This window comes from Vombatus ursinus, unplaced genomic scaffold (assembly GCF_900497805.2).
Source record: "Vombatus ursinus unplaced genomic scaffold, bare-nosed wombat genome assembly UNPS02014799.1, whole genome shotgun sequence".
Taxonomy (NCBI): Eukaryota; Metazoa; Chordata; class Mammalia; order Diprotodontia; family Vombatidae; genus Vombatus; species Vombatus ursinus.
This window is the reverse complement of record NW_020954577.1, coordinates 17,192,867-17,213,857: the sequence shown is the minus strand read 5'-3', so window position 1 is coordinate 17,213,857 and position 20,991 is coordinate 17,192,867. Positions and strand designations below refer to the sequence as shown.

Genomic DNA, 20,991 nt, shown 5'->3' with positions numbered 1-20,991 from the left:
CCAATTTATATAAAAATTAATTCTTAGAAAGAATTACAGCCTGAGCTGCGGCCAAGAAAGGGATGCCCCCACCCCAGCTGGGCTCCCACGTCCGCTCCCATCACAGAGCAAAGGTGGCCACCAAATGCCCCCTCATGCATTTTGAGGGTTGGGAATCACAATCTGCCAGGGTTCTGCTGACTCTCGACAGCATCACACCGACTCCACAAAGAAAGGGGTGTCCACGGGCATGTGTGTGCCCACCTTCTTACAGCCACACTGCCTCTCCTGCATAAGGACATGAAGGCACCATGTGGGGTGAGGGGCTGGAGAGAGGAATGTTCCAATGGGAGCAGGGAGCTCACACAGCCCCTGGCCTGGCCCACCCAGCCCCTCGCTCTCTCCTTGTTTGCTGAGCATGAGGAGACCCAGGACAGAAACAAGCGACATACTTGTGGATGTGAGGTTTCTTAAATGTTCCACAAACCAAAGCAAAAGCTGAAATTGGCCTGGCCCGACCCTAACCAAACCGTGCCCAAGCCTCCCTCCTCTCCCGGGAGGATCGGCTCCCTCAGCCCCAGCTATTCCTCGGGTGGGATCGGCGTAGACATGAGGGATGAAAGGCGCACTCAGTGACATTAGCTCACACCAATGCAGGGTCACCAGGACCTGGAGCCCACCGGCCATTGGCACAGCCAAAGACCGAACTAAGCTAACTAAGGTGTGAAAGGCAAACCCCACCTCCACCACCCACCGAGTCTCTCAGCAGGTGACTCAACTTCCTTTGTTATTATGAGACCGTATCGGTCCCCCACAGCTCTAGAGCTTCCTCCGTCTTCCCCCATTGCCTCCCCTCTCCTTTCTGCCTCGAGTCATCTGCTTTTCCAGGGCTAGCACACCTACTTTCTAGAATCCGTCCCTCCATTTCTCCTAGGGCCTGACTCCATGGAGCATCCCTCCTCTCTCACCTCCAGTCTTTCTCTGTTGAAATCTCTTATTCTCTTGCTTCCCCCTCCCCCAGCCACCCCCCACGCCAGGCAATCACAGGTCAAGTCCTGACAATTCTATCAGCACAATGATCACGCCAGTTCATCTTCTCCCCTCTGCTGCTAGGGCACCTCCCCAAAATGATCCTGAAACGCATTCCCTGGCATCCAGGTATACAACCTCTGAGGGCAGAGGCCTCCCTCTTTTTTGATCTCAATATCCTCATTCCCTGGCCCATCAGAAATGCTTAATTAATACTTGGTCGACTGAGCCAGCACTGATGTTGCATCTACCATGTAACAGCTGCTGTCTTAGACACTAAGAATATAACCCCAATTACGCCCCCCTCCCCTCAAGAGGCTTACAATCTACTTCCTGGGCTAACACTAAGTCATGATGCTGAAATCTTCTCTTCTTTGTCCCCTGCCTCCAGTCTGATTGTCTTCCACATGAGATCACAGCCTCAGGAACAGCTCCAAAGCACAGACTGCTCTCCCACCTCCAGGAGCTCCCTAGTGCACAGCAAACTCAAGAGCTTGGGCTCAAGTCTTCTGGGACACAGGATGGCATTCCAGGCTCCCTGGCAAGATGCTCCAGCCTGACCTTTCTGGACTCCCTTCCCTCCTCTCCTTTGAGTCACTGACTATTCCCCAGTCTCACTCAGCCCTCTCCAGCTCTGGGGGCCTTTTTCATGGCTCCCCCTCTGGAACGGTCTCTCCATCCACACCTCACTACTGCTGCTGCACGTTCTGCCTACCCCATCCCTGAGCGAGGCTCAACCCGGGGGTGGCAGAGACCCCTTGTTCCCAGCTTGTTCCAATGAACCATAACACCCAAGGGTGCACAGAATGTGGGAGAAGAATCAGAAAGTGCATCCGTCTGTCCGAGAGCCTGCACCTCCCTTCCCCCGTTCCCTCTCTTTCTGTCCTCTTCTGTTCCACAAACAGCCGATCAACACATGTATTGGAAACAAGTCTACATTCCACGACCTTGGCCTTGGGGGATTCACTTGGCCAGAAGTTTTAGCATTATATAGGAAAGGAGCTAAGTAAAAATCAATGGGGATGAAGACGAGGATGACGCTAAGAATATTAGTCCTCAGTTATACAGAACTTCAGCATTGTCCAAAGAGAGGGAGCAGAGAACAGTGCGCTGAAGGCCTGGCCATAGGGGTGAGGAGGTCTCAGGTTCCAGTCCTGCCTCTGGCTGAGTGACCCTGAAGTAGTCAAGGAACCATACAGGCCCCAAAGACAATTTTCTAAGACAGAAAGTAGTGAGGGGGTTGCAGATCGACATTGGTAAAGACGTATCAGCACCAAGGGCTGCCTTCACTGATGAAATCACAGGCCTGGACCTCCTGTTCCCCACCCCTCAAATATATGCCTGCAAGTATGCATGCATACATGCATGTATGTGTACACATGTATACATATATAACACATGATCTCATTTGTTTCTTACAACAAATCACCAAAAAGAGGTGCTATGATTACCTCCATTTTACAAGTAAAGAAACTGAGTCTCAGGCTCAGGCAACTGGTGGCACAGTGGATAGAGTGCTGGGTCTAGAGTCGGGAAGACCTGAGTTCAAATCCAGCCTCAGATACTTACCGGTTATGTGAACCTGGACAAGTCACTTCACCACTACCTGCCTCAGTTTCCTCATCTGTAAAATGGAGATAATAACAGCACCGCCCTCTCAGGGTTGTTGTGAGGATCTAATGAGATAATGATGATAAAGCACTCAGCACAGTGCCTGGCACACAGTAGGTGCTATGTAAATGCTAGCTGTAATACTGTCACCACCATCATCATCATCATGTGACTAACCCAAGGTCACACAGCTAGAAAGTGACGTAGCCAGGATCCCAACAAGTGTGACACTGCTTCCCTTAAAATATTCCCACAGGATTTGTGGAAGGGCTAAAATCTATTTCTCTGCCTTCATGGACAGGCTCATAGAACCAGAGCAAGCCAAGTGCACCACCCCCACCATGTTACAGAAGAGGAGACTGAGGGCCACAGAGGCCAGCGGCAGGCCCAGGACTTCATCAGCAGAACTGGGCTCGGACCCCAGGGTTGCAGACACCCAGCCCTGCTCACTGAACCACACTGCCTTTCCCCCATCAGCAGCTGCACCATTTTGAAAACCACTGGACAAACAGCCCGGCTGCTTCTCAAACTGTCTAATCTCAACTATGAGGAAATTACCTTTCTGCACATAAACTGAACCCGCCTTCCTAGTTTCAGGCAAGCTGTATCTTCTCTGCGTTCACGAGTCACCAAGAATGGCCAGTCCCCCCAAACTGCAGACCTGAATCACCCCTTTCGGCTTCTTTTCTCTAGGTTAAAGAATCCCGATTCCTTTTCCCTCTCCTTACAGACTTTTCTTTTTTACAGTGAAAAGCTATTAATGCGATGAAATGACAACCACCTAAGTGCCCACCATGTGTCAGGCTCTTCCCCCACAGCGGCCCTCAAGGAGCTTCCGGATTCCTTCTGTAAGCAACTAAGGGACCTCAGAGACCCCCACCGAGGATGCTGGACAGTTAGGTCGAGCCTCTGAGTCTGAGCAATTTCAGCAGCAGTAGTAACAACAACGACAACATTTAGACAATCCTTGAAGGTTTGCAAAGCACTTTACAAATGCTGCGTCATCATAACCACCCTGGGAGAGGTTGTTTTTAATGCCCATTTTACAGATGGGGAAACTGAGGCAGAGAGCGGTGACAATAACTTACCTGGGATCGCACAACTAGTACGTGTCCAAGGCTGGATTTGAACCCAGGTCTTTCTGACTCCAGGTTCAGCGTTCTGCTCAGAAAACTGCTCTGGCTAGATGAAGGATTTGTTTTTTCCCAAAACATAACCAAACATATGGCTACTGCTTTAAGGTGTAAACATGAAATATTTTCCAAGTCAAAAAGGAAGACTCTAAAAATATTTTAAATATGTTTTGTTGTGAAAAAAGAAAAACTGAAAAGTAGCTCTACCTTGCCTGGCAACTGGGACTAAGCCCCAGGCTTCACTAATCAGGCACAGTGGGTAGAGATCAGCCTCGGAGCTGAGAGTTCTGAATTCAGGTCCTGCTCTCTGACGCACACTGGCTGTGTGGCCCCGAGCAAGTCCCGTGCCCTCTGAGGGCCTTCCAGGCACTTCTCTAGGACTGGACGTGATAGAAGGGTGGTGGATGGGAGCTAGGAAGGCGTTTCCTCAGGTAGGACTTCCCCCAAGTCCAGGCCCTAGCCCGCATGGGATGGCGTTACAATAAACGAAGCAAACAGAATGTAAGGCAACATAAAGGACTGACTCATTAGAGCTAAGATGCAGCAAAAATGTGGTGGGGAGAGCACTGGACTCAGCTCAGGAAGATCTGGATTCCAATCTTGCTTCAGCTGCTTGCTAACTGAGTAACCCTAGGTGAGTCACTGAACTCCAAGCCTCAGTTTATCCATCTGTAAAATGGAGGTGACATTTGTAACCTCTCCTTCACTCTCGTGATCCCCAATGATGATGAGGTACACCACGAACCAGGGCCACCGAAGCAGGCTAGAAGAGTCCCTTACCATTGGCTACACAAAAGACAAGTTGGCTCACTTCCCCATTTCTTCATCAGCATAATGGAGGGAAAGAGTGTGATTTCCTTGGGAAAGTCACAGACCTGTGCCGACTTGCAAAGGGGAGCTCTTAGATCCCTTGGACAGAGCAGGAAGCCTCCCCCATCCCTCCTGCTGGGTCATGGAAGGGACCATGCCTGGGTAGTTGGAAAGGGGGTACCATTTGTGCTTAGCTTCCTCCCTTCCAAGCATCTTTTCTTGTCTTTCGCTGAGGTACCCACGAAAGCACTAAGGTGAGAGGCTGGGGGTTCAAGGGGCACACCAAATGTGCCAATCTCTTCCCAAGCTATCAATAGGCAATGTGATGCCAGGGCTTATAGTCAGATATCCCCTCCCCCAACTCCTCAGTTCTGGAATAATAATCACATCAACTCTACTTAAAGTCGTTCTATGGGGCCATTCACCATCTTGTAACTTTCCAAACAAAAATACCAACTCTCCTACTAGAATGCAAACTCCCTGAGGGCAGGGACTATCTTTGCTTCCTTTCTGTACTTCTAGAACTTAGCATGATGCTTGGCACATACTATGTGGTTAGTAAGTGATTTTTAATTCATTCCCTCAGAAGACCTGACTTCATGCTCAGACTCTGCCACTTAGAATGCCTAACCTCCCTGAGCCTTCATTCCATTCACTCCATTTGAAAACTGCAAGTTTCTAAGGTCTATCGAGCTTGAGTAACAAACAGTAACAGTTGCATTCTATAGCTCTTTAAGTTTTACAAAGCATTTCACAAATATTTTCTCATGTGATCCTATAAATCAATGATCCTCGGAATTCTGGCTTGAGTGGTACAGTGGGGGGGGGGAATCGGGGGAGGGAAGAACCATTCTTGCTAACATTCGATGCTCCTTGGCTTTGCCACAGGATATGATGCGTAACTGAAAAGTTCTTAGCACAGCTGGGTGCCACGTACCCATCATCTTGTGAAACTCCCAGTAGTGGCCCAGCTGACCAGTTCTGATATACAAAGAAAAGGCTTTCCGTGATCTCTTTTCCAAACAAGATATCTATCGGCACTAGTGCTCTGTTTGTTGCTGCTTTCAAATAATACCTTACTCTAGGTCAGGTACTCTATAATAGGAGAAAGAGACCCTGACAGGCGCCATATTAGCAAAGGAAACCAGCCACTGGGTGAGGAGGAGCCAGGCCCAGGAAAGGAGCACAAAGCTGACAGCCAGGGGCTGGTCACGTGCTGTCTCATGTCAACTACCAAACACAGAGCTTGGGGTCAAAAATGAAATTTCAAACAGCTGCTGAGTCCCTGAGTTGGGGACTGAGTGTAAGAGACTCAGATAAATTCATACAAAAACCAAAGCCCCTGAAGCAGGTGGCATTAAGTTCATTAACAGAAATAGGGATAGATGTTCATTAGTGACTCTAATAGAATACTGGCATTGACATTACAGGACCCCAAAGACCTCCTGCCCATGTTGTGCAACACTCTGTCTCTTTCTTAGAGCCACGGCTATGACCTCTCTTCCCCTCACTGGGTGCTCTGCTGAGTACATGACAACCTGCCTGGGTGTGGGCACCCACCTGACCTTCTGTACCATCACTTGCAGAAGCAGATGCCCACCGGGCAGGCAGGATGCTCACCAAGCAGCCAAACTTGACTGCTAGGCAGGGCAGGGGTCCCCTCATCCCCACAGCCCTCTGCTGTGGCACCCCATCGAACAAAATCACCATCAGACTAGGGGTGAGGAAGGACCTGGCAAAATGTGTGAGTCAACAGGAGGAAAATGGGGACCGACCACAAAAGCAAAGGAAAGAGAGAAGAAAAAGAAAGAGGGGAGGGGAGGAAGCATCCAAGAGATGAGTCACACTGTACTTACAACTTTCAGCCTGATAGTCTGGGACAAACTGCTCATCATTGTCAGGTACCTGAGCTGAAGAAAGAAAAAAAAAGAAAAGAAAAGAAAAAAAATGAGCCAAACAACCCAAGCATAATGGAGAAATAAGGTCAGCGGGGTGGGGGAAGGGCAGGGAAGGCCAGCTATGGGCAGTTTCTGATGCCTTGGTGCTGACACCCTGGGGAGGTGTGAGAGGGTCTAGACCCAAGGAGGGGACCCTTGCCCAGCCCAGAATCCTAGAGACCACTGGCCAGGCTCAGAACTAGGAGGGACACACCCTCACCCACCCTGTGGATATACATCCCCAGGGCTTTGGATCCCACCCGTGGGGCAGTCTGCCTCTTGGGTAAAGCTAGCCGTCAGGAGTACAGCCCACCGCCCAGATGCTGCTGGCCCACAGATGCTCAAAGGTTGATTCCAGCGTGAAATAAAAAGCCCCTTCTGTCTACAGGACACCAACAACTTCATTCTTTCACCAAAGTCTCTTCCGCCCACACCACACCAAGCTCTAACAGAAATACTGATGACAGCCTGCCCGGGTTCGAATTCTGTCTGTGCTGGGGGGAGGGGGAGGAGGAACGCTGGGGATTATGATTTGTCAATAATAGTAATAATGACAAATAATAACTAAGACTTCATATAGCACCAACTGTATGTCAGACACTGTCCTGAGCACTCTACAAATACAATCTTATTGGCTTTGTGCCCTGAATCTTCCCAGACATCCATCAAAATCTAAGCCATTGTTCTCCCTGACCTGGACATGCTTCAGCACTGCCACAGAAAGCCACAGTAAGCTATAATCCCTCAAAGGGAGGAGACTTGTTTCCCTACGGCCTCCACCTCCCACTTGGGGCCAAGAAGTTTCACAAAACAACATGCACCCAGACCTTTCAGGGAGTCGCTGGCCAGACCTCTTCTGGGTCAGCTGTGCCTCCACCAAGATCTGGTTTCAAGGTTAAATAACAATGATCACTCCCCCCAGCACACCCCAGGCCATCTTGTCCTTGCAAACATGTCAAGAAGTTAAAGGCCCCTCCATCCCCACTCCATCCCCACTGCTGCTTTCCAGAAGACACCCCGGAGAGGAGAGCCTAAGTGATCTTTGCCGACCGAACTTTCTAATTTGCTTTGCTCTCCTAGGCCTAAGAATTGGGCCCCAGGCCTTGGTTCAAGTGATTTTTGGTTAACTGGGCTCTTACTGAAAATGGATTTTTTCCCATGGCCAGACCATGGGAATATGATGAGACCTTGTCACAATTTCTTCATGTTTGTCAAGCTGGACTTGAAACCAGGAAGAGCTGGGTTCAAATTCAGAGCAAAAACTTACTAGCCATGTAACCAAGGGTTTGGACTAGATGGAGGATAGATAAAGCATTTAATAAGCACTTACCATTGTGCTATAAGCTATAAGCACTTACCATTGTGCTATAAGCTATAAGCACTAGGCATTGTGCTAAGTGCTGAGGATGCAAATACAAGCAAACAGGCCAACCCCACCCCTCAAAGAGCTTCCATTCTAATGGGGAAAGATGACAGATAATGGAGATCTGGAAAGTAGGGTCAGGGGCCTGGGAAGAGTACCCAGAAAGGGGCAGAGCTGTTGGCAAAGAGGTGGCCAAGTCCAGAAGAATGAGACTAGTTAGGAGTAAAATTATCACAAAGCGGTGGTCTGGTCTAGGGACTGGACAATCACGAGGGCAGACCTCAGGGTGGCGCCATCTCCAAAGTGGGAAGTCTAATGGGGAAGAGTTGGAGGAGTCCCAAGAGTGAAGTATGCAAGGACTGGCCTTGAAGGTCCCTTCCAACTCTGGATCTGCTATCCTCAACAGTCTCTCTGCTTAGAGGAAAAGGAAAGGTTACTTGGAGACTCCTGTCACTTCCTAACACATCTATCCACTTAATGATTAATCTGGCGTACCATCTCAGATTCAGATTTGTCCAAGACATCTCCCCCCCATAAAGTTAACCCCATGAGCACTTCTCCATTGGCCACCGGTATCCCTGCCCAATTAAGCAGCTCGTCCTGAGAGTTTATGTTTTTCCATCCTCTGCGCCAACAACGGGATATGGCCCAATTTGAGAATGTCTACACCCAACAAAGCCAAGGTCATCTCCTCCTGAATTATCTTTGACAGTAAGGGCTGTCATTCCAATTTAGCATCATCCTCCGAGCTCCTCAGAATATTTCAAAACTAGAAAGCAGGCAGACTCCCATCAACCGAGTAACAGCTCAACATTCCATGGTACAGAAACGTGGCCAACTGTATCACTGAGTTAGGAGAAATGGCCAACGGGACAAATACAGGGAAACCTGGAGAGGTCTCCATGAACTGAGCCAGAACAAAGTTAAGTAGAACCAAGAAAACAAGAGATACCACAACAAGAATAGTGTGAACAGCAACAACAACCCTGCCCCCTTGCGCCCCCAAAACAAATCAAACACAATGCTGTAAAATCGTAAGGAACAAGCCTGGCTGGAAAGGAGTCACGGAAGATGCCTGCGCTTCGCTGAGGTGGGAGGTCCACAGGGTTTGTACATCGATTGAATGTATTTTCAGACTTTTTCGATGTATTGATCAACTCTACTGATTTTTTTCCTCTTCTTTTTCTGCCTTTAAAAAATATTACTTGTGATATGGGATGGCTCTCTGGGAGGGGGAGGAGAAAGGAGGAATATGGTAATGTTAAAAAAATACATCAATAACACCTGATTTTAAAATGTGTTGCTTTTCTCCCCCGTTAGTTAGATTTATGAATTATGAATGGGGCTTTAAAAAAATCACACCCCAAACATTAAGTTTATTTTAATAACAATATAGCAACACCTCATGAAGCAGAGTCAAGTGGTAACTTTATTTTTTTCCATCATCCCCTGAGTCTCAGACCACCTCTGATGAGGAGTAAAAAAGGGTGAAGAAAGTTATCTGCTGAGCTCCACCCCCAGCCCTGCTTTAGAACAGACAGCATTTACAGCAACCTGGTAAACATGCAACATCCCTCTACAAGAAGAGTTGGAAATGACCAGTGAGTAATAGTTTAAGAAGGGGGACTGCCTGCGTTGGTATACACCAACAAGAAGAATCTCCTGGCCGGTCCTCACCATCCTTTGTGTGACATCTGCAATATTGCACACAAAGCATTGGGAACGTTGGTGCGTGGGTGTACTGGTGGACGGGGCAGGCATGTACACGTGAGCCAGGGAAGAGGTGTGTGAAAGAATGACAGAAATTAGGGACCCAGGGGGAAAAATCGAGTCTAAGCCTTGAATTCTATCCTCCCATTCAAGTCCTCAAATAATAGCTGCTTACGCACAGTTTGTAAAAGGAGTAAGGAGAATTGATGGTGGCGTACCAACTCTTTTTTTGAAGATACCAAATAAATAGGCCTCACACTTACGCCTGAGCACATTACAGAAATCTTAACAAAAAACATATGACTCACATTTTCACAGGAGCTAACCTTAAGAAAGTGAATAGAGCAAGGGAACCAGCACTCTCCTGAAATAGATAAGGGCTCTGTGTGTATGTGTGTGTGTGTGTGTGTGTGTGTGTGTGTGTGTGTGTCTGTCTGTCTGTCCGTCTGTCTGCCTGCCCGTCTGTCTCCAGTTCTGAACGAGATTAGAAGGAAGCAGTTAACCAAAAACATAACTTGGATCCAAGTAAGGAAAATCTGATAAGTCTCAGGGCAAGAAAGCACGAACTTCCTTCCCATTCTCCAATAGGTCCCAGACTTCGTTCTTTGGCCAGGTCCAAAATGCAGCTTTCTTAGGCTAAGCCCAATGAGACCAGTAAGACCTGGAAACTGACCCAGGCAGGGCAGCATCGGGGAATGGACGCCCGACGGTCCTCGCTATCAGCCGATGGGAAACATGCTCACGATAACCTCATGGAAGATGAAAATGTTTCCCCTCATGTCTTAAGTAAGGGGAGAAGAGGAAGAGAAGGCGGAGGGGGAAAAGACAGACCAAAAGGCCAATAAAAGGCTTTCAAGGAGATGGAGCCTGTGGATTTTATTGGCAATAGCCCGAAAACTCTATCAGTACCTTCCACATTAAGAGACAAGCAGCCACCCAGTCTCAGAACCTCTTCCTTGAAACGGTCAGAATTTGCACTCTCAGCTATTTGCTGCAACCTCAATGATTATTACCAAAAACCAACACCTCCCCCCCCTTTTCAGCACTATGTGGGGGCAGAGGAAGGCAGAACACACGGAAATATTAATTAGAATTTGCATAACCACAGAAGCAGCAACAAACCCCTGTTTCTGTAGTAATGCTTTTTTTAATTAATGTCCCCTTGCAAAAAGAAAAAAAGAAAAAACCAACAGTTATGTGAAGCATGATTTATCTACTTCCAAATGGAATAGAAATTAGTGCTTAAGAAAAAGCTGGCATTTAAGTGTCTTACACAATCAGCTGTTTATCAAAAAAGAGTAAGAGCCTGGTTTTTTCTTTTAGAAATAGGAACCCATGGGCTGTTTATTTTTTCTTTTTTTTTGGGGGGGGAAGGGGCACAATCCCCAAACCTCAGAGCCCATGGCCCTGCCCCACCAGTGCGCAGTAGCAAAGGGGTTAATGTTTAATTAAAACCAGCTCCAAGCACTGAAACAATGACCCGGAGCCAAACAAGGCAGAAGATGTATGAGTCATTCTTTCTGCTAGTGAATGAGACAGCTGATCTCCCAACCATTCCTCAAGACAAGCAGTCAGGGCTGGAGGCCGGTCTCCATTCACAAAAACCCAGCCAGGCCAGGCTGAGCCATGTGGGCCAGCCGCAAGCGTCTCCTGTCACACCCTGCCAGAGCGCTGCACTCAGGAAACTTGAACTCTGGGCAGTATAAACACCCCAGGCTTACGGCTTTTGTCTCCCCACCGAGCCCAGGCCGGCCCAGGAGAGAGCCCGTCTGAGAGAAGGGAGCAGGAGGAAACCCAGAGGCTTAACCCCTTCTGGTCAGAGCCAGTCGCACCCAGGAGGCCAGACTCCCAGAGGCCCCTGTGGCCAGGAGGTTTGCCTAAGCAGTGGGTAAGTGGCATCCTGCACACACGAAACAATGTGACTCTGTACAAGGTAGGTTAGAAGATGTCAGGCTGGTGGAGAAACTTTTCCCTGTAAACTCCATCATGAAATCCAAGAACAATTATTCCTCCCCCCCCCAGCCCACAGAGCAGAGCTTTGACTAATCCCCAAATCAAGCTTTGGGCCATGGAACAAAATCGTCATGAGTCCACTAAGCCCGGTTCAGGACTACATCCGCTGGTAACATTTAAAACGACTGCACAAAACACAAGCATTAATTAATGCTCTAGCATAAACACGGAAGGGAGACAAAAGGGAAGTGCTTTCCCTACAGCAGAAGCTCCTTAAACACATCCCTTCTTTCTACGCCCAGCCTTGGGTCTCAAAACAGCCTCTACTTTCATCTTAGAGCTGATCTGCTGTGACTTGTAAAGAAGATGGGGGCTTAAGTTAAAAGGAGACCCAGAGGTCTCTTCCCTTCTTCTCTTCCTCCTCACGCCCCCTCCTACTTTGAAAAATTGTTAGCTTTTTCTGACCCTAGTGAAAGGTTGCAACCCTTTACCTACCTCCCTATCAAAGAGCACAAAAAAAAAAAAGACAAATTATCTCATTCTAGTCAACGGCCCACTCGGACAATCAACGTCCAGCGGCCTTGAATCCGGATGGGTTTCCAAGACTTCCCCAGATCCAGTTTAACTCCCCCTACTTTTGTGGGAGTATCTCAATCCCAGGAAGCAGCCTGCTGGGATGCTCCCGAGGCCCTGGAGCTGTAAGGCACCTCCTCTCCCAGGCCAGCCTAACACAGAAATTTCCTGACTTGCCTGATGCTCAAATAGAAAATGTCTCCACCCGAGAGTGTCTCTGAGCTCTAGAAACTCTCCCCTGAAAGTGAAACCTCTTTTGTTCCATGCCTAGGAATCACAGTCACACAGGTATTTGGATGATTTTTTTTTTCTTAACTTTACAAAATGCTAGTTTGTTTTTGTTTTTGTTTTTTTAATTGTAAGGCATTTCTTTCTTACTGTGACACGCATAAATAACACACACTCATCAACCCGATTCTTGGTTTGATTGAAATTTCGATGGTATCATTGTGAACCCCATATAAATCAAGATGGATGCCATCTTTGGACTTCCATGCGTTACATGTCAAGAGTATATACAATTTTTTTTGTTTTAATATCACCAAATCATTTCTAGATACAAGTTCAGGAACAAGGATAAAGTCTTAGGAACAACACCAGAATGTTCAAGGCCACCCTGACTTATTTAGTGAAGGGGCAAGTAAAAAAATGTAAAATCAGCCCAAGGCCTGGCCTGGGGCCCACTTTGCATGGGAGTCGCCCTCAGTAAGGCCAGAGGAGTTAAAGAAAAGTGATGGTGCCTGATGGGCAAGTTAACTCCCCTTGGGAAAGAATTCCATCAAAGTTACTTGTGAGTCACCCCACCAAGTGTCAACGGGCTGTACTTCATGGCGTTTTAAAGTCCTTTGTTTTCCTCTTCACGCAGATCTTAGGTGAGGAAATTTGTAAACAAATTTCTAGTGAATGCCGTACTTTGTTCAAACCCTGTCGGTCAAGTTTCCTCCTGTCCCTGCCCCCTGCACATTGCTCAGATCCCTGCACATTCACCTGGCATCAGTGACAACACGGTCAAGGTCAAGAAGCCAATTTTTTTCCCACCCTCTAGATCTGTTCCAAAATCAAGGGATTTCAGCAAGACAGACTGATATGACACTGGGTTAATATTTGAACCGATTATTTCAAGTCACTGAATGACTGCCATCTGCCAACAGCAATCTAACATCAAATATACACAATCAATAAAAGCATTTTGCATATGAAAATGCCAAAAGGAAACAACAGTGGCATAAATAGAACATTGGTACATGGGGGAGGGGGTTAGAATCATTGTCATCTGCCTCTTGACAATGAGGAACCCATCTTCTCCTTCAGGACTAGACAAGACCTGACACCAACCTGCCACCCGGAGATTTTTACCACAAGAGTTTTTGGTGTTTCGGATCATGGAAGTAGTAGCAGCCTAAAATTGCCCTACCCTAAAATGTTTCGAGTCTGATTACTTAAAAGAGGAAGTGAATTTTCGTAAAATCCCCATGGGTTGGAAATTTTCTCCCCACCTTTAAATAATGTATAGTTATTTGCTTCAATCCCCCCCATATAGTTAGTAAACCATTTTAATGACCACAATGACCAATTAATAAACAGACTGTGCTCTGCATTTGACTTATAAAAATTCTTACAGGAAATAGCAAATAAAAGTTTTCGAGGCTAAAGAATGCAGAAGGCTTCAGAGGGCTTTCTTCCAGTTACGCTTTTTGGTCAGTCATTCTTTATGAATTTGCTGCAGATATATGTTTAATAAATAGATTTTCTAACCTGATAACTATCCCCACAGTGTTCTCAGCTTGAGGGAGAAGCCTGCTTAGTTGCCAAAGATCTTTATATGTTGTTTTGTTTTGTTTTGTTTTTTTAAAGAAGGTCAAGATGGCTCGAGACTTTCTTGGTCACTTTCCTGGATACAGAGCATCATGAAAAGAAATATGTAAACATGAAAAAGTCAGCCAATTTGGCAAGGTCCAGAAGGACATAAACGGATAAATCCACCCTTGGATAAACAAGATGAATTTGAAGATCTGTTCTTGGCTAGAACAGTCCACACAGTCAAGTAAGTGAAGCTAGCGTATGCCATCCTGACACCAGCGTATGGCAAATATGCCTGCACACCCACAAACTTGCATTCAACTGTGAGCAGGAAGAAATAATACAAAAGGTGGATGAATAAGCTAATGATGAAGAAACAAATCCTCATTATTAAAAGACAATTAAACTCTTCTTCCAAAGCAGCTTATCAACTTTTATAGCTTTATTAAGGCATATTAGAAGAAGGAGAAATACAGTTCACCCAAAAATAAGAGAATGTCCTTATTTTGAAAAAAAAAAATAAAGCAACACAGGCATTAGGGTCAGGGAGTTTCTGTCAGCATAGCTGACCTTAAGTATGAGGATGGGAGGATTTCTTTACCAGAGGTCTCCCGGCAATTCATAAAGGTGTTAGGATTCACAGCACAAATATTCATGCTTTCAGAATTAAAATGCTTCTGCATAAAACCCCATTTTATTTCAAAAATAGCAACCATACCCTCAGCCTGGGCTTATAGAGCTGGGTCTTTTTTTTTTTTTTTTAATTCCTGGGTAAGAATTTATAGAACCAACTTTAAGAGCATAAGGGAAAACTTGGATGGCTCATTCAAATCACTCATTCATTTAGCCACAGGAAACAAGCTCAAAACTATAAAAATGCACCAAAGCTGATTATATATCTATAAAAATATTTATAAGTCAATTATAGATGCCACATTTTTTAAATTCCAGGAACAGGGTTGCTATGCACACCCAAAAATCTGCCAGCAATTATTTTTACTTGGAATCAGTGAGCATTAAACACTGTAAGAAGTAACAAAATGTTCCAACTCAATGAAGAGAATATTCAGTTATAATCCATACACCAATAAATTATCTCATAGATTTGATAAGTATTCTGATGCATTTTCAACTTTACAAAACCAGTAGCTAGAGGTCAGTAGCAAAATGTCAGGGCAAAAGAGATAAAGCAAAGTCACCTCTGGGTCTGTGGGTGACTGCTGATGCATTATTAGAAATTCTATTTTCAGTGACCATCCAAATGACGGCTTCTAAATCCCCATCACCCTTATTAGGGTCTAACCTTTGTTAGTGTCTCAACAGAATCCATTTGCTACAAGATGGTGAAGAGAGCTTTAGGGGTACAAACATTTACAAAAATAGCTAAAGCAAATATTCAAGCTTAGAGAATTGAAATGTCAACAAAACAAAGAAACTCACTTTACATGCTTCCAGCAACTTGACCAGGCAGAAATCTCGGGGGAAATGCCCTCTGTCTCAAAGCAGTTTAAAGCAAGAAAGCCTGACCCCGACTCCCTTAGAAAATCCCATCCAGCCAACGCCACAACTTGCAATAAGATGGGCTTGAGTTGAAAGAACACCGAAACTCTAACTTTTTCCCACAAGTCCTCAAACCAAATCCATTCTGACAGGACAACACAAGCCACTTCTATCTATGCTTTATGCTCATCGGATAAAATGCCAAAGGATTTTTTTGCCCATCCCCAAAGAAAACAAACACCCTTCAACAGCAGGAACTTCTGCACTTTTACGGAAACACTATCTCATTGTCCCTATGAAATACAGCCAGCATCACCCGGTGAAGAAGAGATCCCAATGCATCGCAATACTGCTTCACCTAATCAAAATTAAAGAGAAAATGCCTCCGAAAGTCTCCCTGTCTTCCGAGGGGAATTCCAAGAGAGGCACAAGCCAAGCCCCGTCCCCATCCAACACTTGCTTGCCTGATGTACAGTAAGGAAGGAGAAGGTAGGTATGGAAAAGCCCGACTCAGCTTCCCCAAGGCTTCCTCAGCAAGCCCTTCGGAGCTGATGCCGTCGATACACACCCAAGGCTCTGTGTTGGGCACAAGGTGGGAAGAAGACACTCGTACTCAAATCTTGAAGCATCCCGTCCCGCTGAACCCAGAGCCACTAATTTCTGCCATCAGAAAAAGTGCTCCAAGAGGACAACGGGGAACTAAGTGTGCGCTGCCGCCGCTTGGCTTCAGAGGAAACAGCCAGCCCCGAGCTGGCTCGATGAGGTCTCCTGAGGTACAATCATATAAACCTGATCAATTGCAATTAAAATCGGAGTCGAGGCTCCGAACTGGAAGTCCTGGTGCATGAGTTCTTGCCCAAAGCAGATGTGACTGGGAGCTGGAAGCAGTTTCTCCTGGTAATTTGTGATGACACAGGCTAGAGCAGCCCCAGAGTCCCCAAAGACAAACTCATCAGAAGCTCTAATGTATGCATGACACATGAGGTGGCTCTTTTAGAGCTCAATTAATCGGTCTGAACATTAAGACAGCAAGTTCAGGACTTTTTTTTTTTTTCCTCTGGAGTTTCATTCCTCCCTCCCCCCCTCCCCAACCTTTTTACAAGCATTTCTCCCCTTACCTTCTGCAAGCCATGTTTCCTGTAATTGGCTCAGATCTTGAAAGAGTTCTGGAAAAAAAAAAAAAAGGTGAAGACATAAAATAATATGGCAACTCAACCTTTAATCTTATCCTTCATGAAATGAAAATGTTATCTGATTTTTTTTCTCTGACACACATGTATATTATATATGGAAATACCATTAAGAGAGCTCTCTTAGATAGGGGGATCGTTTCTCATTATGATCATGCCAATACCTGATATTTGCTCTGTGAGGACAGGGGAGGCATCCACTCAAGTAATTAATCCTTGCATAAAAACCAGAATCCTTGAATGTATCCGGCTCATACTCTAATCACAGACAGACCATCACCAGGGACTGTCCCGGCCACCCATTCTTTCTTTCTCCCTTGTAATGGACAGCTTTCACTGAATCAATCTCTCTCACAGAGAACGTGGAGGAAAAATCAGGGCAAAAAAATAGAAAAAAAACATTTCATGTATCAATCCTTGTGTCTTCAGAGAGACTTGGCCCTTGTCATGGTGCGGGGCCCACGGGAATGCCTTTCCTAGAAAGGACCGACAGGCTAGAGGCTAACTCCATGTGACAACTTGCTGGGGGAAGAAGCATCACTCCCTGGCATACTGGTCACCATATCTACCAGTTTTGATTCAGCTGTCAGGGGTCTGTCAAGGGACCATAATCAGAAGAAAACTGTTATTTATTTCCAATGTCTATTAAACTTAGGAACAGAGAAGCATAAACTTGGCTTTTCTCTGAGAATTAAAAAAATCCAAAGTAGACTGTGTTCTGAATGGCTACGTGGGTTGATGCAGGAGGGTATTTTGAGAAACTTTGGAACTCAAAATCCTGACTTCAGTCAGCCAAGAATAGCAAACTTTTTGCTAAGTAGCTCTGCCGAGCAAGCCAGCAGGAGGGATTTCCTCTGAGGTTATTCACCTGGCTGAAAAGTTTGCATTTCAGTTCACATTCTTAAAAACTGCAGGAGAGATGCTAAAGGGTTAATATTTAGCCTCTGCCCCTGGGGGCCCAAGGAAGCTTCTGTGACAGAAATTAACATCAACTAAAGACTTAAATAGGGTTTACTAGGAACTCAAAGCTCCTAACCCAATCCAATGCCCTAAGAACTTGGTCAGCTTTCAACATTTTATGTATTTTTTAAACTGCATCCAGCTATACGTGAAAGGGGGTGGTGTGAGACCCTATGATGCTGTTCTACCTTAACCATATATTAATAAGTTTCTCCTCAGTGGGCATGAAAACTGTCAACATCTGAATGACCTCTCATTGGCTTCTACCACCGAGTTGGACATCTTCAAGTTTTTTCTCCCTTCCTTCACAGTTTTATTGATACACCATATGGGCTGCAATACTGCAATACAGCTATGGCTGGGGAGAAGGATGGATGAGTCAGGGAGGGATAGCACATTTAACTCTCCATTTCGCTCTTTGATTAATCTCTGACACAACCAGGAAAAAGTACTGAAGTGCAGATCGTCACAATATGCAAAGGGCTCCGAGTAACAAAGTCATATTATTCTGGGCCAAAATAGTTTCTCTCTCTCTCTCTCTCTCTCTCTCTCTCTCTCTCTCTCTCTCTCTCTCTCTCTCTGTCTCTCTCTCTCTCTCTCTCTGTCTCTCTCTCTGTCTCTCTCTCATACAAACGATCCTGGGGAGGGGTAGGAGGTTTTTGTTTTTCTTAAAAGAAAGCAAAAGGACAGTTCTGCATTTTTTTTGGGGGGGGGGGAGATCAGAAGAAGACAAAACCTCACCTTCTGAGTCATGAGCCAGGTCTCTGTTAATGAATTTTCTTTTCCTGACATTTGCTGGTTTCTCATTACAGCTTCTCCCACGCTGACTCTACAAACGGGAAAGATTAAATACTTTAATTTTTTTTTTTTTTGGAATCTCTGATTGTCACATGCAAAAGTCACTTGCAAACCCGAGGGGGGAAGACAAGTCTACTGGGCCCTCTCCCCCTCTCCTGCCAAGGGACACCCTTTGGAGTCCTCCTTTCCTGGATCCAGCCGATAGCCAAAGCCGGTGATGGGCTTTCTTTGGGCGGCCGAGCCAGCAAAGCCTGAGGCTGCTGCCTCTGCTGCGGCGGCTCCGGCTGCTGCCGTGGCCTGAGCCTGATGCCTTCCCACAGCATTTTATCCTGACGCATCTTGATGGAGAGAGATACGTATGGAAGGCTCCCTCCCCAGCATCCAGCCAAGGGAAAGACATGCATTTAGCAGTCAGCTGGGCTGGGCTGAACTATATGCATTTTTCCTCCATCTATTTTAAAGGACGGTGAAGGCAAGAGAAGTTATTTCATCTCCACCCGCTCCCGCCCCCCCCCCATACAAACACACGCAAAACAAAAACAAGATCCTGAAAACGGAAAGTGTCAACATTGGTCTCAACTTCATTCTGTGCAATGTGGCAGACAAACCCAGCCAGAAACTTTGACTGCAGCTGCTGCTGCCTTCCTCCTCCTCCTCCTCCTCCTCCTCCTCCTCCTCCTCCTCTTCCTCCTCCTCCTCCTCCTGCTCTCATCGTGTGCACTTTAACTATCCAAAAAGAAGTCTTAAAAATAAAACGATGCCTTATCCCAGTCCCTGGAAGGAGGAACGCTCATTCTGAAGCCTCGGTTCCTACAGGGAGAGTCAGCAACCAAGCGATCGAACGCGGACGAGCCCAGCAACTCCCTGCCGGCGCCCCCTCCCCCCCCCCCCGCCCCGCTCCCCCCCCCCTCCCGAGGAGAAATAAGTCGGAGTCAAGTTTATAAACAGCCACTTGGGCGCTGCTCACTCACGTTGCTGACCAAGTAAGGCACTTGCTGGTCGTAGAAGCCGTCCATCCTGAGGCGGCGACCGTGGCCGGACCGGGCCGGACCGGGCCGGACCGGGCCGAGCCGGGGCTGCGCGGGCTACGCGGAGCTGCTTAGCAATTCACCTTCCGAGCATCGGGGACGAGGCTTCCTCGCGGTCCGAGCGGCTCCCGACCTAGAAAGGGGCGCAAAGCAGCTGTAGGTTCCGGTGAAGCCCGTGAATGAAGCGCCGGCATTTGCATAGCTAATTACCCGGCTCCAGCCCCATTCACCAAACGCGCCCTCCCCGCGCAGCCTCGTTCACCTGGAGCCCCCGCCCGCCCCGCAGCCCCAGCTTGCTACTTTGTAGCAGCCGCGACCCCCGGCCGGAGCCGAGACAAAGCCCCCGGGCCGGGCCCCGGGGGGCTCGGGGGGGGGGGGGGGGGGGCAGCCCGCAGTCCCTAGCCCGGGGGTCCGGGCGTGCGCCCCCCTGAGCGTGGCCAGCCTCGTAATGGCGATCAACAGGAGTCGCTTTGCACCTAACGGGAGGCAGCGGAGGCGGCCCGACCCGGCCCCCCCCCCCCCCCGCGACCGCACGAGGGGCCTAGAGTGACGCGCGAAGTTGGGGGCGAGACCCACCTAAAGGCCGTGCCAGGCGCTGGGCTGCCCACACTCCCCTCCCAATTTAATCCAAACATGAAGCCTTGCCCAGCACCTCCCCCTCGGAAGCCGAGAGCGCCTCTGCCAGAGCTGGCTCTGGCGGCTCTTCCTCCACTTCTCCTCCAGGGGCCTCCGAGCCAAACCGATGGATCCCTGCCTCCCATTGGCTCTCGGGCTCTTTCACCAGATCAGATTTCGGGCTGTCAATCAGGCGGCGCTCCCGGGCCGGCTCCCCGGCTCCTTCCACGGTGCCGTAACCCTAGCCCTCTCCCTCGGCCCGGCCCAGAGTCTTCCTGAAGCTGGGATCGCGGGGTCCTCCGGCGCCCGGGGGAGAGGCCGTCCACCCTCGGCTGCCTTTCTCCGAGGCTTCCCGGACCTGGGGCCCCTCCTCTCTCCCTCTCTCCTTCCCATCTTCCGTGCCAAGGCTCTGGACTCAGTTTCCCACCTGTTTTGTTTTTTCGACTTTACTGTCTAGCTTGTTTGTATAGAGTTGCTTGGATGGTGTATCCACCCCCCCCCCCAACAGATTGTGAGCTCCTTGGAGGCAGGGGCTGTTTTTCTCCTCCCGGACGCTTGACACAGTGCTTGGCACATCAAAGGCGCTTAATAAAAGCTTGCTGTGCCCGGGACGCACGTGTTCCCGCACGTTCGAGTGCGGGGATTTGGTTTCTTGTTCCTTTAGCTGCAAACATCATTCCCTGCATCCCTCTGACTCGGTGGCTGGTTCCTAGCGGGAGGGCCCCAGACCAGCATCCTCAAAGTGCTGGCCACGAGCGAGGCACAGGAGTACCTGCGGAGGGAGACGCGGCGGGGCTAAAGAACCTACACAGCTTGGGGTGACGGGGGGTTGGGGGGGCCTGGAAAAGGAAGCATGAAGATGAGGGGGGTGCGGGGCAAAGGAAATGGGAAGTACCAAGCTAGCTCCCCCCAACTCTGCTGGGTTAAAAAACGCGCATCTGGAAGGAAGAGAGATGGAGGAGGGGCCAGAGAGGAGGAGAAGAGGGGGTCGGATGCCCGCGG

General features: G+C 47.9%; 1 protein-coding gene across 4 annotated transcripts in view; it reads right to left on the bottom strand.

The window, feature by feature from the left end:
• The window catches only part of ETV1 (ETS variant 1), a 96,571-nt gene extending 76,536 nt beyond the window's left edge, over positions 1-20,035 (bottom strand). The window contains exons 1-5 of one of the 4 annotated variants that reach the window (XM_027872206.1): positions 19,951-20,035; positions 19,318-19,507; positions 18,290-18,377; positions 16,517-16,564; positions 6,419-6,472 (exon numbers count right to left, since the gene is read on the bottom strand). In XM_027872206.1, the coding sequence (XP_027728007.1) occupies positions 6,419-6,472; positions 16,517-16,564; positions 18,290-18,377; positions 19,318-19,362 (235 nt within the window). In that variant the 5' untranslated portion in view covers positions 19,363-19,507; positions 19,951-20,035. Of the gene's footprint in view, positions 1-6,418; positions 6,473-15,966; positions 16,312-16,516; positions 16,565-18,289; positions 18,378-18,874; positions 18,924-19,107; positions 19,203-19,317; positions 19,508-19,950 lie in introns of those variants that run through there. The other 3 variants (XM_027872208.1, XM_027872207.1, XM_027872209.1) reach the window with 3 other exon arrangements.
• Positions 20,036-20,991: the final 956 nt, after the last annotated feature.